The sequence below is a fragment of the Eublepharis macularius genome, chromosome 6 (genome assembly GCF_028583425.1).
Source record: "Eublepharis macularius isolate TG4126 chromosome 6, MPM_Emac_v1.0, whole genome shotgun sequence".
NCBI classification, from domain to species: Eukaryota; Metazoa; Chordata; class Lepidosauria; order Squamata; family Eublepharidae; genus Eublepharis; species Eublepharis macularius.
The window spans coordinates 694,778-712,380 of record NC_072795.1 but is presented as its reverse complement, the minus strand read 5'-3'; the positions used below and the strand labels follow the sequence as shown (position 1 = coordinate 712,380).

The window sequence follows — 17,603 nt, the reverse complement described above, 5'->3', positions numbered from 1 at the left end:
ACAGCAATGCTGATTCTGTGAACCTGGGCAGATCATGAGGGGGGGGGCAGGAAGGGGCACACCAGTGCTTGGTTCTCATGGCCCCTTCTTACATGCCCAGGGGAATGCCAAGCGCCACTTTGGGGTCAGGAAGTGATTTCCCCCAGGTCAATTTGGCTAGGGACCCTGACGGTGTTCTGCCATCTCCTGGGCATGGAGCAGGGGTCACTGGGGGTGTAGCGGGAGAGGTGGTTGAGAATTTCCTGCATTGTGCAGGGGGTTGGACTAGATGACCCTGGAGATCCCTTCCAACCTTGTGATTCTATGAAGGTTGCCCCTGGCTACATCAGCCGCCCTTCCCAGACAATGGAGCTGCCAGCAAGACAAACATATAACCAAAGCCATTTTATGTATAAAAAAGAGTAAGGGGCAGGCAGAATTACAGCTCTGCGTGGACAGGGGTGGGTGGGGGGTGTCGGTGCTGGGGTCTTCCACCCTCTTCAAGGCTTCTGTGCGTCTGGCGGCTGAAAGCGTTTCAGCTTCTCGGGATTATTGGATGCCATTTGCGAAAAGTCACGGAATATGTCCTGGTAGGTTTCGTCTCCTGTAGGAGGAGGAAACACAAGTTTAGGAAAGCCGATTTCCAGCAAGGAAGAGAGGACCCTGCAACGCAGCGCCCTCACGGGGCCTTCCCTGGCCTCGCTGGGGCCACAAACGGGCACCGGATCGCCCATGCAGTTGTGCGCCTGCACACGGGATCCAAGCATTTTGCCTGAAAACAGCACTTCTGTTGTGGGGAGTAAAGCCCTCCCCCCCCGTCTTTAAAAAGGAGCATTTTGCTGTTGGGAAACGCACCCCCCCCACACCCCCACAGCGAGTGGCTCCAGGACCCGCCCCGTGGAATGAACGTGTGCAGCAGCACCTGCTGGGCATGGCTTACAAGGGCCAATGCGACAAGCCCCACGCTACCCCCTCCCCCCTTTTAGTGAACTTTGAGGGGGGGGTCTTGTTCAACACTCATGAATCCCCCCCACTGTGCCCATCAAACAGAGGAGCCAGTCAGGCAGCTCTCTTTCTCACCCCCCCCTCAAAAACAACAAACGGCCTGGCTGCCCCCCACCCCACCCTTGCCCCCTGGTGTTTCCTTTTCACTCCTTGATTCCTGGGAGCTTCTCCCTCCACAGGGCAGGCCTCTTCGTCCCTGTTCCCCCACCCCACCATGCCCAAGTATAAAGACCACTGAAATGACGAAGGAGGGCATAGCCAACCTATCGAAGGGGAGGGTGCCGGCCCTGCACCGGGTCTGGCACCAGCGACAAGCGCCCTCGTACGGACAGGCGCATGCTTTGTCTGTGCTCAAGGGGAGGCTTTAGTGGCACGCACGCATGCAGGAGAAAAACAAGCCAGACTCTACCTGAAGAGAGAACCTCAAAGGCAGCCGCATAGGGGAAAGCTCAGAGTTAGAAACAGGTGCCAGAATTTCAGAGCAAGAATGAAGGGATGGTTATCAAAACACTGTGGCCGAAGGGCACTGGGGGGGGGGCAAGGAGGGCAAGAGGAAGCTCATTGGGCCTAGGGAACTTCAGAAAGGGAGAGAGCAGCCTGCCCCCCCGGCACGCACGCACGCACCCCCCCCCGGCCTAGGACCCCTGCCAAGCCTCGCTTGTGGCCCGCCCCCCCCTTGTGAGCAAGGGCTGTCTATCGCTGCCTGCTCCTGGAGTCCCACCAGGCTCTCGGGACAGGAAGGGGCTGTTGCCAGCCCTCCAAAGGTGTCAGGCCTTCGGACACTGCCCCCCCCCAAAGCGCCAGAGACTGGGAGAGGAGAGCTGCCCGGGGGTGGGGTGGGGTGGGGGCTCTGTGCTGCATTTACTGAGGAGGAGGAGGAGGAGGCTTCCCAGAAACAGCGGACGGGGCAGAAGAGGGCAAGACTGTCCCCCTCGGCCGCCTCTCTCTCTCTCTCTCTCTCTCTCTCACACACACACACACACACAAGGCCGATCTGATCTCTCTCTCCGCGATCATCATCGATGCGGTGGAGCTAAAAGGACGCCCGCGGTCCTGGGGCCAGCAGGGAGCTGCCACTCGCCACCTTCTAAGCAGGGGAGGGAGAGAAACGTCTCTTGGGGCTGCTCAAGGTCCCAAGCAGAGTCCCAGGCAAAGAGAGGGAGTCTCTTCGTCCGACTGGACCTTGCAACAGAATCTTAGCAGCACGAAACGCCTTCCGGTGCCGGTCTGATCAAAGCCCCCGCCCCCTTTCCTTCCCAACGATATTTTGGTGCCTTTCCCTTCTTACAAACTGAAAAGGCTCCCAAAACAACAGAGCACAGGGAACCCCCGAGAGAGCCAATATGGCACCGAGAGAATGAAATGCTTGGAGCAGCATGAACGCTGCCAAGCACGAGAGGCTGGCTCAGCTGCTGGCTTCCACGGAGGAACAAACCCACGAGGGAGGGAGGACTCCTCTGAGGACAGCAGCCAGCCTGCCCCGTTCCCGCCCCTGCATAGCTTGGACCTGGCATGTGGGGAAAGGGGCCGCCACCAGACCCGCCTTCCCGATCAGCCCCTCACCCGAGAATCCAGGGGCCGCTGGTCTGTGCACCAGCCACAAGCCGGGGCTGGCATCGGGGCCAGAACTCTCCCTCCGAGGCAGAGGGCCAACCGCAGCAGCTGCACTCCACAAGCCGTCCTGTTCTCCAGGTGCTTCCAGCAGGAACCCTCTCTGCATAAACTATCAGTGTAGGAAGCACCAGAGGTGCAGGGAGTGGACCTCTTTGCCTGGAAGACTGATTCTTCCTTCATCTTGGGCTGGAAGTACCAGTCCGGCTTTTAAAAAGGCTCGCCTGGGAGACAGAGAGAGCACCGCTCCACAGGCGAGTCCCCGTCTCTACCTGCAGCGCTGCAGCTCCCAGTGAGTGTGCACCAGAAGGCCTCTAGGAAAGGCGGCCCCTTTCCAGCACTTCTGGCAACGCTGGATGAAGCCTTCCAAGCAGGGCGGTGTGGGTTGCGGAAGCACAATCTACTCGGCAGGGGCCTGGGACTTCAGTGCAAATGCAAACAAGTTATGCAAAGGTGCTTATCTGCAAAATTTATCGGGAATTTGAGCTCCTTTCAGTAGCACAGAACGTATGTTCTGCTACTAACTAATTTCTTATACCCCGAACAGACCCACACAGCCACAGACTCTGCTCCCCCGGGAGAGGAGGAGGATTTCCCAACGGGATTCCAACACAGACCTCAGGACGATGTTGCCATTTCAACACACTGCACCAGCCTTCAGTGCCCCACGTTTGTGTCAAAGCAGATTTCCTTTGGTCTCGAGGCCCTGCATGGAACAGCGACCTGGAAGGGCCCGAGGGGAAGACACGCAGAAGGGGCTTGCCTGCCAGCTCCGTTGCTTCTGCAGAGGTCATTCCTCAGGGGGTGGGGCAAGGGCCCCCCGCCCTTCCTGGCCAGCCACCACGTGTTCCTATGCAGTGCCCTGCTGGACCTGCCCCTAGTCCCACGTGGCCCCGTGGCCTGCCAGAACTAAAAAGAAGGAAATCCTCAGCGAGGGCTCAAAGAACTACGCCTCCTCTAGCTGCAAGCTGATGAACTCCTGAATGCATTTCTTATACTGCATCTCAGTGTGATTGTCGGTAGAATGTTGACCTGGTTGGCCATAGAGTCCTTCCGATTCACGCATCTCTTCATTCATTCTTGCTAAGCGCAACCTACAAGTAGAAGATTGGAAAGAACAGAAACATCAGAGGTGGGATCCAAAGATCTGCACCCCTCCCCAGCTGGCAGCCCCCCCCGCCCCCCGCCCCCACAAGTGGTGCTCAATGGCAGGCTGCCTCTGTGAGCGCGGAAATACCACTTGAGCCTCCGGTCACTTTCCAGGAGGGCTTCCATTCCAGGGGCAGAGGTCGCTGCCCGGGAACTCCAGGACCGGAGGCGGGTGCTAAAGAGCCACTCCTTTCAGAGGTCCAGTGGGGGTGCCACTAGGAACAGGAGAGACACTCACAACGTCACGATGTCGGCGTTGGCTGCTTCTACCGCCACACTCAAGGGGTCTTTCCCTTCCTCATCAGTGGCATGCTGATTGGCTCCACGTTTCAAGAAAAGACACACTTGCCTGTCCAGAAGGAATCGCACAGCGGCAAAATTTCTACCAAAGACACAACAGGGCTTGACCCCCCCCACACACACAAAGACGGCAGCAGCACCGAAGAGAGGCCTCCTTGGCATTTGCAGGGGGAAACCCCAGTTGGGGGGGGGGGAATTCAGCCTCTCATGGCAAGGATCCAAACCCCGGGGGCGGGGGGAATAAGCAACATTAGAGCAGCCCTCTTTGCGCAAACTACTATTTATGCACCCAGAAAACGGAGAATTCGTGTGAATTGAGGGCACCTTCTTAAAATGATGGAAAACAAAATGGAAGAAGTCTTGGAAATGCACCAACCAAGGAAACTTGTCGCTGAATAGAAATATGAACAAACTCAAGCCGTATATTCTCCTCTGCTGGGTGAGTTTGTTGGTTTGCTTTATTCCTACCCCACCTTTCTCCCTAATACAGCCAGTGTGATATACTGAAAAGAGTCCAGTAGCACCTTTAAGACTAACCAACTTTACTGTTGGTTAGTCTTAAAGGTGCTACCGGACTCTGTCTGATGAAGAGAGCTGTGGTTCTCGGAAGCTTAAGCTAAAGTTGGTTAATCTTAAAAGGTGCTACTGAACTATTTTCTATTTTGCTACTACAGACTAACACGGCTGACTCCTCTGGATCTGTGATATACTGGTTAGTGTTGGCCAAGGATCTGGGAGACCCGGGTCTGAATCCCATTCTCTGCCATGGAAGCTCCCCGGGTGACCCTGGGCCAGCCACGCTCTCTCAGCCTGACCTACCTCACAGGGCTCTTGTGAGGAAAAGAGGGAGGTGAGAGGCACCCCGACCTTAACTCTGGGGGGGGGGGGGAGATCTCCAGTGCCACAACTCACACCTCTCGTTCACTCAGCCCTGAGGATCTTCTGAAGTCCTGCCAAGCCCTTTGCTGGACACGTTGTGCATTTCCGAGGATTTTAGAAATCCCGATGCCTGTGCAACACTCCAGGCAAATCTGAGCAATTGGTTTCTCTGTGCAAAATGCAGCAGGCGCGTACAAGATGCGCTGCCAGCCCTCAAGAAGCGCCCAACGGCGCAGAGGCAAACGCGGGATCACCTACCCAGTGTGCCCCAGGACTGTGGCGTGGTGCAGGGGGCCTCTGCCTTGGGCATCCCTGAGGTTCACATTGGCTCCGTTCTGGAGCAGGAACTCACAGCTGACCAAAGAGCCCTAGGAAGAAGAGGCACAAGATCACTAGCATGCACGAGTGTGTGTGTGTGTGAGGGGGGGGCTTTCAGCAACACTGCAGGCTTCCGGCCAGCACCCACCCCTGAGCCAGCAGGGCCGTGAGAGTCGAGCTTCGTATCCCGTGGCCAGCTCAGCCAACCGTTGCCTGGAGCAAGACGCGACCCCTGCCGCCACACTCACCCCACGAACCGCCTGGATCAGAGGCGTGGCTCTGTCCTCCTCCACGTTGACCCAGTTCACGCCTGCCCCGTGGGCCAGGGCCTCCGCCATCTGAGGGAGGTTCTTCTCATAGGAGGCCTGGTACAGCTGCAGCCCTGCAGCGGCCTCTCTGGAGCGCCCAGGCGCAACGGCTTCCTGCCTCTCACCTTCTGAAGGAAGGGCGACTGTCAGGGAAGCTCCGCTGGGTCCAACCAGAGGCACCCATCTTGTCCTGCCTCCTGGTGCCCATAATGGCTGGCCAAAACCCCCAGAGGCTCGTCCTGCTTCTACCCCAGCATCTGGGGCATTCAGGGCGTACTGCTTCTGCACATGGAGGCCCATCCAGCTGTCATGGGGGCCGCCAGGAGGCAGCAAACTCCCAGAAGTTCCACTCTCAAGCACTGGCCAGCTCCGACATCTCCAGAAGGACCCACGTCACGTCACGTCACGTCACGTCACGTCACGTCACGTCACGTCACGTGCCTCCGTTTTGTTTGGGAGAGGGAGCCAGACCGAGGATCCATCTAGTCCTACGTCCCACGGAGAGCCAGATTACTCCAGAAACAGAGTGTGAAAGCAACAGCCCAGTCCGCGGGCAGCAAGGCCCCATTAAGCTATTACGGTTAACACCCCCCCCCATGGTTCTGCCCCACCCCCCAAGACTTTTAAGCGGTGGCTGCCCCTACATCTTCCAGCAGAAAATCACATGAATTAACAGGGGGGGGGGATGTGAAAAAGCATGTCTTTTGTGTGACCTGAATGTAGTGCCAAACCCTGCGGCCCAGAAAGGCAGCAAATGTATTAAGTAACTAAATATTTTGGGAGAGGGAGAAAATTCCCACCCCTCGGATCCCACAAGCCACACATCATCTTTTCGACTGCTTTAAAGCACCCCCAGGCAGCCCCTCCAGTTGACTTCCTTCAAACGATAAAAGCCCCAAACTCGCTCTCCTTCATTTTATTTATGCATGTTATTTATAGTCCGCATTTCTCGTTGACACTCGAGGCACGTTACACAGTGTAAGTCAATACAAGCGACAGCAGGGGACGCTCAGTACAGTCCCCGCCCGCCCGCCCCCCGCCCCCCGCCCCCCGAGCATTCTGGATGTTCTTTCTGGGACCTGTTCTGGATTTCATATGCCCTTTAACAGACGGGGTTGTGAAGGCATGGTCCCACAAGCCCCCGTCTCTCAGGCAGGTCCCCCCCGGCAGGTCGAAAACCCTGCAGCCAGGACAAGCCCTCCCCCTGGCGATGCCGCCCCTTCCCATTTCTCCCAGGGAGCAAACCGCACACAGGCTGGGTTATCAGCCACCTGCACCTCCGAGTCCCTCTCCCGACGGGTGGGTGGAGGTGCACGTCTCGTGCTCGGAGTGGCCTTGCCCCTTGGAGGCTCCGCCTAACTGCCGCGTCGCCTGCTTTGCTTCTGCAGACTAGTGTAGGGACAGTCAGCGGCACTTTTGGGCGATGGCACTCAAGGGACAGCGGGCGCAGCCACGGCCCCTCCCCAGGGCTGCACTTTGCACGGCAGGACCGCGGAGGCCCCCCTGCGCTTCCAGGGATCAGGCTGAGCGCGTTCAAAATATACGGAAGTTTAGATACAGAACAACATGTTCTGGCCAAGCATTCAGAACGAACAAGGGTGCAAAGAAAAGGAGAAAACGCACACTCTCCTTTCCCCCCACTCAGTATTTATCCTAACAATGTTCAATTAGAAGCCTCACTTGAAGTTGCAGGTACACGTTTAGTCCTGCGTGGATTGTCTTCCCAAGCCAAAAGCAAGATGCAGGAGAGAAAGTTCTTCTCAGTGTCCAGAGAGTTTATAATACCTCCTTCTGGGAGTCCCCCCGTCCGTCCCGTCCCGTCCCCCCCCACCGCTCCATCCTTGGTCACAGTGTTGGCACTGTGGTGTTGGCACAGTGTTGGCACTTGGTGGCAGCAGCTGCCACCACCACACAAGGATCTTCACTGTGTGACTGAAGGTGTGTACATGCAACAAGGTATTTTTATGCAATACGGTCATTTTGAAAGGCACACTGTAGAGCAGAGCTTCTGCCTAAATGTGAAGAGTTCCTATTAGGGGCTGTGCATGATCTTAAGTCCCTGATATTTTGTGGTGGGCTCCACCTCTTGTGGCAGTCCTTTGTGGTAGGGCCACCACCACAGTCAGACGCCATCAATGTCTGGGGAATGGGAGAGCAGGCTGGTGTGGACGAGGTGCATCCCTTCGGGTGAAGCGACTGAGCTGCTTGTCCTGCTCAAAGCCCAGCGCCTCTCCAGAGGAGCGAGCCTCTTGGCATGAACATAACGCCTCTCAGCCTCTGCCACTCAGCTGGGAGTCCGGCTAGGGTGCTGAAGCGGCGCTTCTGTGAACCTCCACCTGATAGGCTGCGGTCTTCCTCAGGCCAGCTGTAACATCACTGTTATCTACTCTACTATCACTATGTGCCCTGGTGGCCTGGCCATCTCAGGAAGATGGGGGGCGGGGGGGGGGGAGGAAGGGACGGTAGTTTCCACGAGATGTAGAAATGCTCCTACGCCTCCTGGTCTCTGACCTGTCCCTAGGCATGGCAGAGCGTGGTGGGCCAGAGGTTCTCTCTCTCCCCCCCTCCAGCCTTGATGCTGTGTGACGCCTGATCAGTGTGAAATAAGACTGCAACCCTCTGGGGACCCTATCCAGGAGGGTAGCTTTGACCCGGCATGCTTGGCCGAGACCTGGTTGGGCTGACAAGGAGGCAGTGCCTCTTACTCAGCTGACCCCGCCAGGTTACTCGGCCCTTCACCAACCTTGAATAGGGGGATGGGGTCGGGGGAGCGGTTCTTCCCCGGGACGTGTTTTCTTTTGAGGAGGATCCCTTGGGATCCCAGGGATCTCCGGCCTTGGGTCTGGTGTGGGATGCCCTTGGAGAAGGCCGCCCAGTTCTCCAGCAGGCGCCCTGCTGAGGCTGGCAGAGGTTCTGGCTGGACCGGGTGCCGTGCCTCCCTAGGCGAAGAGTTCTGGGGGACGTCAGCATTCACGCAGAGGCTCCTCTTTCAGGAGTTGCTTCGGACTTTATGGCTGCCTTGGCAACACTGAGCCTCTCCCAGGTTGTATCGCTCCCCACACACGAAGCAGGCCGCAGGCTGGGTTTGATCCTTTGCTCAGAGGTGGATCTGAATAACGCAATATTGTGTAAGCCGGTCAGATCACTTCCTTCTGAGGGGCGGGTTGAGGCTCTCTATTCTCCCCTGCAAGGGCCGTGAGCGTATTCTTGCTTGCCCCTGGAGACTTATGAATCTATTATTGATTTTAATGTTTGTATATTATTTTATATGTATGTTGTAAACCAACTCGAGCATCAGATATGGTGGAGAGGCGGTATATAAGTTGAATAAATAAATAAATAAAATAAACTTCACTCTTAAACACATTAAACCCTCTCCATCAGGCTGCCTCCCATTCATTCAGTTTGGAGAGAGCCTCTTTAGCGTTCACCGTTTGGAACAAGGAGCCGTGTGGGTTGCAGACCAACTGGTTCTGAGTCCAGTGGCACCCTAGAGGCCAACCAGGCTTTCAGGGCGTGGCCTTTCGAGGGCCAGAGCTCCCTCCCTCCTTCAGACACGAGTAGGAATGGAGATCGCTGAGGTGCAAGGCAGCCTGATTAGACGGGAGGGGTGTAGCAAGGAAGATTATCCCATTGTGAGTTCTGGCTGTTTTCGACTCCAGGATATAAAGGTGCAAAGCAGCCTGAAACTAGCATCTGTAGTGAGATAAGAATCCTAAATCTCTGTTCAACCCTCGGTGGGGGGGGGGGTGTCCCAGTGTTCTGAATCTGTGAATGAATTCCGTTTCGGCAATCTCACATTGTAATATACCCTTGAAGCTTCTCTGTTTGATGACAGAAATCCAGGGAGAACCTCTTCACAGCAGCACCTGGATGAAGGAACAGCAGTGCCTAAGCAGACCCAAGGATTTGGGGTGGGGCCAGGGCGCCACACACAAGCGGAAGGCACACCGTAAGTGAAGTGTCCAGCCAGAAGACTGTTTGGCAAACAGTAATCCTCAGGTAATTAACATTCTCTCCGATCACCATGACCGATGCTCACAGGGGATCGGAAGTGCGGGCTTAAGATCATTACGCCTGAGGCTGCAAGGGTGGGCCTTCTTGATTGTGACGCTGAAACTCTGGAGCACCCTCCCTTGGGAGATGCATCTGCCTCCCTCCACCGTGGTCTTCTGCCAACTGGTGAAGAGTTGGTTTTGTACAGCATTTGCTCATCAACTCCTTGGATTAGCCCACCTCCCTGTTTGCCTGTTTATAGGTTTCATTTAATTGTTTTAAACATTATAGATATGTATGTGTACATTTTTTGTACTTTAAATACTGTTTTAATGTCTGAAAAGTTTTAAATGTTTTCATGTTCACTGCCCTGGGGACTCTCAATTGGGTGGAAAGGTCAAGATGGGTAGCTGTGTTAGTCTCTCTGTAGCAGTAGAAAAGAGCAGGAGTCCAGTAGTACCTCTAAGACTTAACAAAATTTGGGGTGGGGTAGGAGCTTTCTGAAGAAGTGAGCTGTGACTCATGAAAGCTCATACCCTACCACAAATTTTGTTAGTCTTAGTGGTGCTACTAGACTCTTGCTCTTTTCTACTGGATGGAAATGTTTTAAATAAATACATAAATAAAAATTTATCAGACACGCTTACAGGATGGATTCAGAAAATTGTTGGAAACACATCTCTCCTAAGCATGAAGGATGTCTGGAAATAATCAGGCAGAGAGCTGATGACAAAACTGACCAACTCAGATGGGGTCTCAGAACAGCTTCAACCGGGGGAGGGGGGATGCCTGAGGAGTGAGCTCCATCCCTCTTTGATCCCTAAACTCTTAATCAATGCCATAACTACTTTCAAAAGCAGAAAACTATGGGTAAACAAGGGCTCGACAAAAACAAATCAAAACCAAAAGCTTCAAAACAACTGCAGGACTTTTTCTCGCCATCTAAAGCAACAGCGTTCCAAATCAACAGCGCAGACAAAATAGCAACCGAGGGAAGCAGGGTAAGCGTGCAGACAGGCCCCCCCCCATGACTCTGTGTTAACTTCTCTACTTGTGAATATGGAACAGAGAATAACATAAAACACGACAGCTCTTATTAATCCCTTACTTGAGCAATTTGCTGAACTTAAAAACTCTTTGATAACAGTCACTTCAAAGGCAGAGAGTGCACTGAACCTTGGTACGGCTTTACAAGAAGAGTCCTGTTCTCTTGAAAAAGAAAATGGCCGCCTCCATGACAGGGTTCTAAACTTAGAAGTCTCAACTTGGCAACTCAACCTAAACTTTAGAGGCTTTAATGAACGAGCAACGGATAACATTGATTTAGCAATCTACCTTATAAACTGGCTTGCTCAGGAACTAGAGTTAGAAGATGGAGAGGCCCCTTTGATCTCTAAAGCATTTCGCCTAGGACCACTTAATCACCCTAAACAAAAGGGCCCCAGAGGCATTCTGGCAGTTTCTCCCAACCCGAGAACAAGAAAGATAGTATCAGAGGCAGCCAGATCCAGAGGCTCGTTCTCCTTTCAGGGTGAAACAATCTTAATATTTCCTAATATTCCATCTGAAATACTGAATAAACGCCGAGGTCTCAAAACAATCAGGGAAGGAGTAAGGCAAGCAAACATGAGCTATAAATGGACAAACTTAACAAAATTACAAGTAAGATCTAAAGACAAAGTTTATTACCTACAAGAAGATCTTTTTGAATTTCCTTCAAAGAAGTTATGGCTTAGACTTTTAATACGCTATACAGCTAGCTGATTGAGGTTTGGGGAGAAAGAGGGGGCTTATTTTCTCTTGCCTCCTAATTTACTAACAGCCTTTCCGTATTGTAACTAGTTCCAGTGACCTATGGGTGAGACAAAACCTCACAACAGTCCAAAAGGCTGTTTAATCAGATTGCTTCATTTCTTCTTTTCCTCTTTTTCTTTTTCTTATGGGTGTACTATATACCCAAGGAAGTAACAGATGATAAGTCAGGTGGGTGGGAGATTATTTGTATATGGCTGAATCCAAATGAAAAATTCTAGTTAGCAACTATTGGGGGAGGGGGTTAAAGGGGGAGATTTAAATATAATGAAGTTTAATTGAATTTTATTTGTTGGAATTTACAACCTCTTTAGTGGGAGAGGGTAGGAAAATAAGGAAGGAAGGGGTTCAATAACAGTATGAAACTTTATAGAATATCCTAGTTAATCTTATTCAATATAGTCACAATATCAATGTTATCGATAAGGTGAAAAATGTATATAATATCTGAGAAGACAAGATTCTTTGAAAAAGTCGATAATGCTGGGAAAAGTGGAAGGCAGCAGGAAAAGAGGAAGACCTAAAATGAGATGGCTTGACTCAATAAAGGAAGCCACGTCCTCCAGTTTGCAGGATCTGAGCAAGTCTGTTAAAGACAGGACGTTTTGGAGTTCTCTCATTCGTAGGGTCACCATAGGTCGGAGGCAACTTGACGGCACATAACACACACACATCTACATATACAACTTCGTTATCTCACAGATTGGAATGATTAAATCTTAGCATTTATATGTTACGTTATTTAAATTTAACTTGCTTAGAATACTTTTGACATATTGTTGAGATGCCCGTATTTCTCTCTTTGATTTGTTGTGAACAAAATGTAAAATTAACATTAGTAGTATAAGTTGTAACTTTTCAGAAAAATTAATAAAAAGATTTTTTTTTTTAAAAATGAACAGCTTCAACCAGACAAGCACTGGTCTTTAGTTGTCCATTTTGGAAAGATGTCTGACAATGTTCACAGCTGTATGCCTCGATCCATCCTAACACTTCCTTGCATGTTCCCTCTCATGTTCCTAGCCGCTTCCCCTGACCTTTTCTCATAGAGGGACCCACAGCCTCAGAGGGACCCCCGGAGAACTTACCTGGCTCGTACAAGGTATTTGCTGATACTGTGGAGGCCAAATGCTCTCTGCTGTCCTCTGTGCTGTGCTGAAATCCGCTGTCATTACTTCGCACTATTTGAATAAAGAGCAACAATGGGGGGGAAAAGCCTGGAGGATGGAGCCGCAGCCTATTCACTGACAAGCCAGGAGGCACTTGAAAACCAGCTAACTCCTTCCCTTTGGCCCCCAAAACCACAGAGGGTGAGAGTCGCCTTCAAAAACAGCCCCAAGGCTCCCCCCACCACACACCCCTCAGCAAGGCAAGCAATTTAAGCAAAGGAGAAGCGAGAACATCTTATTCCCTGACCGACGCACACAGCAACGCAGCGGTAGACCGGAGGAGGGATCCGAGAGGGCAACCCCGTGTGGTGAGTCACGAGAACAGCTTGGAGAATGGTACTTACTACTACGCAGCTTTGAGGAGGTATCAAAGTAGGAGAAGAGTGAATCTAGCTCATCGGGACAGAAGAGAGACTCCCGCCTGGCCTCGTCGCTACTTACACCAACCACTGGGGACATGCAAGTTAGCAAAGCACAGTGCAGGCAGAAGGAACAGAGGTGGGGAAAAGAGGAGGCCGTGGGAGGAAATAAGCTGGTTAGTACCCTTCAGAACACACACACACGCTCTCTCTCTCTCCGAGCCTTGCCGGAATCATTCTCCAGGGGCTTCCACAGGGAAGCATCTCCAAGCTTCACCCTAACAGCTTGGATCCCCCCAGAGAATGGAATCTTGACCGTCTTCCGTGCTGCCAGGCCGGTGGCCTTTCCCTCTCTGCACCTGCTGCTGCCCCAGGCATCTCCTCCGACGGCAAGCAGTATAAGGACCTCCTCCCTCCGCCCCTGGCTTCTCCCCCCACCCCTCTGGCATCAGCCTTCTTCCATGGCCACCCCCGAAGAGGGCCTCCCACCCAGCGGGCCCAGCTCCTTCCCCTCCTCAGCCAGACGTGCCAGTATGCTCCCATGAGCCTCCGACTACAGGAGGGCTGGTGCTAGTCGCCCGTCTTGGGAGTGGCCAGCAGGCCAATGTGGTCAGGTGGGGAGCTTACAATCATCCGGCAGGAACACGCGGCCTCTCCCTCTTCCCAGGCGAGGAGGCGAACTGCTGAGAAGGGAGCCATTCCACTTCCTGGAAATGAGCCCTCGTGCCCCATGGCTACCCTGAGCAATGGTACCTTGAGGAGATGCGGCCAGGGGCTCGGTGGCACCCGGGGACTGTTCGGGGCTGTAGTGCCTCTTTGCTTCTTGGCTTGCAGGCAGACGCTTCGCTCCCGGGCTCCCAGAGGTGGACCGGCCTCTTTCCACAAACCTCCTTTCCACATATTTTGCCCTGATGTATGCTTCCTTCTCCTGCCTGCACACAGAAAACATGCTGAGCAGCCCACAGCTTTGCCTGTGCCACGTCCCTCCCCAGGCTCACTACCACGAAATGTTGCTGTTGCTCTTCAGTCTCCCACTCTCCCTCCCCCACTCCCCCCAAGCAATGAGGTGAGCATCATCTTCTGTGGTCTACTCTGGCACCCAATTTTTGTGTTCATTTGTAAGAAAGCAAACACAGCCCGTACCTTTGGCTTCCAGGCTGGGGCTTCTTGACTCCCATTTTTTCATTTCTTGCTTCGTACACTTTATTAATGACAACGTTTCCCAATTCACACATGAGCTGGGGAAAAAGTTGGGAAGTTTTAAAAAGAGCAGGGCTGTGCCGGGCTTGCTTGGCTCTTACACACGGAGGAGATTCCCATTTCTGCTGCTTGTGCTGAGGGCAGGAAGGAAGGAGGAGACGGGCAATGCCCTCCACCCCAACAGCCGCGCCAGCTGGCCAGCCCACTGGGAACAGAACTTGCTTCCCTCCCCCTGTGACCACACAGGGAAGGCCAGCCAGGCTCCAGCAGAGAAAAGGGGCACATTCCCACCCTGGGGACATTCCCCCCCACCCTGTAAAAGTGCCAACAAACCTGCAGTAGGGGGAGAAAACGGCCAGTGGCCCCGAGGGATCTCTTCCGCTGCACCAACCAGCTGCTACTTGGCCAGCTACCGAGGCCGGAAGACCCTCCTGCTAGATGCCCATCCAGAACAGAGGGCCAGGCCCACTGCCACCTGCTTCTGGGTGTGGGGCTGAGCGCCAACACTGGCAGGGCACGGACCAGTTTCACAGAGTTTCCTCCTTAACATGGTTTTAGGCACCTGCCAGCATCCTCGGCAGGAAAGGAGCCCCCCACACACACACACACACCTCCCAGTGCTCCCTGGCCAGTACCTTGAGGAGCTCCGGTTCCCATGAATCGAGGGTTAACGACCGGACTTTGGAAAAATGGACCCCCAGGCTCCTAAACAGAAAGAGACAATCATGAACAGAGGGGGTGGTTGTTGTGGGTTTTCCGGGCTGTATGGCCGTGGTCTTGGCATTGTAGTTCCTGACGTTTCGCCAGCAGCTGTGGCTGGCATCTTCAGAGGTGTAGCACCAAAAGACAGAGATCTCTCAGTCAGGAACTACAGTGCCAAGACCACGGCAATACAGCCCGGAAAACCCACAACAACCATCGTTCTCCGGCCGTGAAAGCCTTCGACAATACAACAGCGGGGGTGTTTGTGTGTGTGGAGTGCCCCCTTGTGGCTGGGAGCTGGCTCAGGCACAACACTCCAGGCAGGGAAAGAGGGAAGCCGCCCACCCTTCATCCACCCACCCACCCACCCACCTGTGAATGCCAGAGCACTCGATGCACAGCGTGATGCCCAGGTTGATGCTGGCCCACCGTGGATCTGCCAAGCCACAGTCGCAGCACACAGCATTGCCAGCAATGCTCTGGACCCTCTGGAGGGAGCTCTCGCCTTTCAACAGCTTCTCTCTGTATTCCCCTCCCAGTTCGGGGCTCCCTGTGGATGGGGCCGGCTTCCACTCCACCTGGTGGGAGAAGCATGGAACGGCATCAGGGTGAGAGCCCTCCCCACCAGCCAGCCACCCAGCACGGCTTTGCTTTCCCCTGCAGCTTGGCCTCTTGGAGCTCTCTGCTCAGCAAGCCCCCTTGCGCAGCACGCCTGCCTGAACCGCTGCACAGGCCCATTCGGAGGGCTATGGGAAAGGCAGCAGCACAAACACGCCCCATCTTCTGAAGGAAGACCACCGTCTGTAGATGGTGTTGACGTTCCTCAACCAGAAGGAAGTTGAGGACCAGCAATGCCACACAGCCCCCCCCCCACCTCTCCCCGTTGTGCATCCAAAGCCAAGCCCAGCTCCCTCCAACGACTGTCCTGCTGCCACCTTTGGGACAGCTCTTCTTTGCCGCCGCCGCCACCTCCTCCTCCTCCTCTGGCAAAAAGACAACCCTATCCAAGCAGCCAGAGCTGAGTTAGTTGCACTTACCTCGCACTCGTCCCCCTTCTCCCGGTAGGCAGTGGCAATGCTGGCTTGCACAGCCTGAATCCACGCCTGCCGCAGCTTCTCCGAATCCGCCTGCAGGATGCAGCTTCTGCAAGAGAAAGCAGCTGGAGCTTGCGAGTACCGGCTGGCATTCCCGCTGGCAACTATCTCTGCCACCCATCAGCCCCACACCCCTGGCTGGTTCCTTCAAGGCACTGCGAGGACCAAGCACCATCCAAGTGAAGGCTGGAGGAGGCCGAGGAGAAAGGGAAAGTGTCAAAGCGTTGGAGGGAGGTGTCCAGTGGGGTGCCGCAGGGCTCGGTTTTGGGCCCGGTACTTTTCAATATTTTTATCAATGATCGGGATGAAGGAGTGGAAGGGCTACTCATTAAATTTGCTGATGATACCAAATTGGGAGGAGTAGCAAACACCCAAGAAGATAAAAGTAAAATTCAACAAGAACTGGATACTCTGGAGAAGTGGGCAGCTGTGAATAGGATGCAATTCAACAAAGGCAAGTGCACAGTATTACATCTGGGCCACAAAAATGGGAAGCACAAATACTGGATGGGGGATACACTTCTGGGCAGTAGTATATGTGAAAGGGATCTTGGGGTAAGAGTGGACTGTAAACTGAATATGAGCAGTCAGTGTGATGCGGTGGCAAAAAAGGCAAATTCAGTCTTGGGTTGTATCAAAGGGGCCATAGCGTCGAAATCGCAGGAGGTCATAGCCCCTCTCTATACTGCCTTGGTCAGGCCACACCTGGAGTATTGTGTGCAGTTCTGGAGGCCTCACTTCAAAAAGGATGTGGCCAAAATCGAGAGGGTGCAGAGGAGAGCGACGAGGATGATCAGCGGTCTGGAGACTGAGCCCTACAAGGAAAGGCTGAGGGCCTTGGGAATGTTTAGTTTGGAGGAGGCTGAGGGGGGGACATGATTGCTCTCTTTAAATATTTGAAAGGCTGTCATTTGGAGGAGGGCAAGGAGCTGTTCCAGTTGGCAGCAGAGGGTAGGACCCGAAGCCATGGGCTTAAATTACATGCACAAAGGTACTGGCTGGATATTAGAAAGAACTTTTTCACCATCAGAGTAGTTCCAAAGTGGAATCAGCTGCCTAGGGAGGTGGTGAGCTCCCCCTCACTGGCAGTTTTCAAGAGGAGGCTGGATGAATACTTGTCAGAGATGCTTTAGGCTGATCCTGCACTGGGCAGGGGGTTGGACTAGATGGCCTGTATGGCCCCTTCCAACTCTAGGATTCTATGATTCTAACCACCCCGGCTTGTTTCAAGAAACCACACAACCAAACAACAACATTCAATTTATATACCGCCCACCACGATGACTATAGCCGAGGTTTAGACCCAAACAAAGCAAAATAGGGGAAAGGGGGGGATTTAGTCCCTCCTTTTCCCCCAGAGGAGGGGGAGAAGGGGCCCCTGGACTGAGCGTACCGCTCACTTAGGCTACGGAGGCTCTACTGTAAATATTATTGCCATTGCTAGCTTCAAAATATCTTGCCCTGATACTGGAAATGGGATGATTCTCACCCTCCAGACCATGTGCAGAGCTCCATTCCAGGGTACTGGTTGGTTTCAAACTTCTGCAATCCTAATCCTATTATGCTGCTGACTGGATGCCCCATCCAGTACACCTATAATCCACCTTGAGTCTCAGTGAAAAGGCAAATATAAGTAACATAAATAAAAATAAAGTAATAAATAAATTTTATTCTCATGGCTCCAGTGTGAGGGAAGATAGGCTGACAACGTGAGCTCCGTGA

General features: G+C 53.4%; 1 protein-coding gene across 3 annotated transcripts in view; it reads right to left on the bottom strand.

Annotated features, from left to right (window-relative positions):
• Window positions 1-369: 369 nt before the first annotated feature.
• Window positions 370-17,603, bottom strand: part of ACAP2 (ArfGAP with coiled-coil, ankyrin repeat and PH domains 2) — a 63,980-nt gene continuing 46,746 nt past the window's right edge. For 2 of the 3 annotated variants that reach the window (XM_054982183.1, XM_054982185.1), the window contains 11 exons: window positions 15,825-15,930; window positions 15,160-15,365; window positions 14,721-14,790; window positions 14,029-14,123; window positions 13,639-13,817; window positions 12,446-12,538; window positions 5,490-5,677; window positions 5,182-5,291; window positions 3,983-4,093; window positions 3,628-3,689; window positions 370-583 (listed from right to left, as the gene is read on the bottom strand). In XM_054982183.1, the coding sequence (XP_054838158.1) occupies window positions 480-583; window positions 3,628-3,689; window positions 3,983-4,093; window positions 5,182-5,291; window positions 5,490-5,677; window positions 12,446-12,538; window positions 13,639-13,817; window positions 14,029-14,123; window positions 14,721-14,790; window positions 15,160-15,365; window positions 15,825-15,930 (1,324 nt within the window). In that variant the 3' untranslated portion in view covers window positions 370-479. The remainder of the gene's footprint in view (window positions 584-3,627; window positions 3,690-3,982; window positions 4,094-5,181; window positions 5,292-5,489; window positions 5,678-12,445; window positions 12,539-13,638; window positions 13,818-14,028; window positions 14,124-14,720; window positions 14,791-15,159; window positions 15,366-15,824; window positions 15,931-17,603) is intronic. The other variant, XM_054982184.1, reaches the window with a different exon arrangement.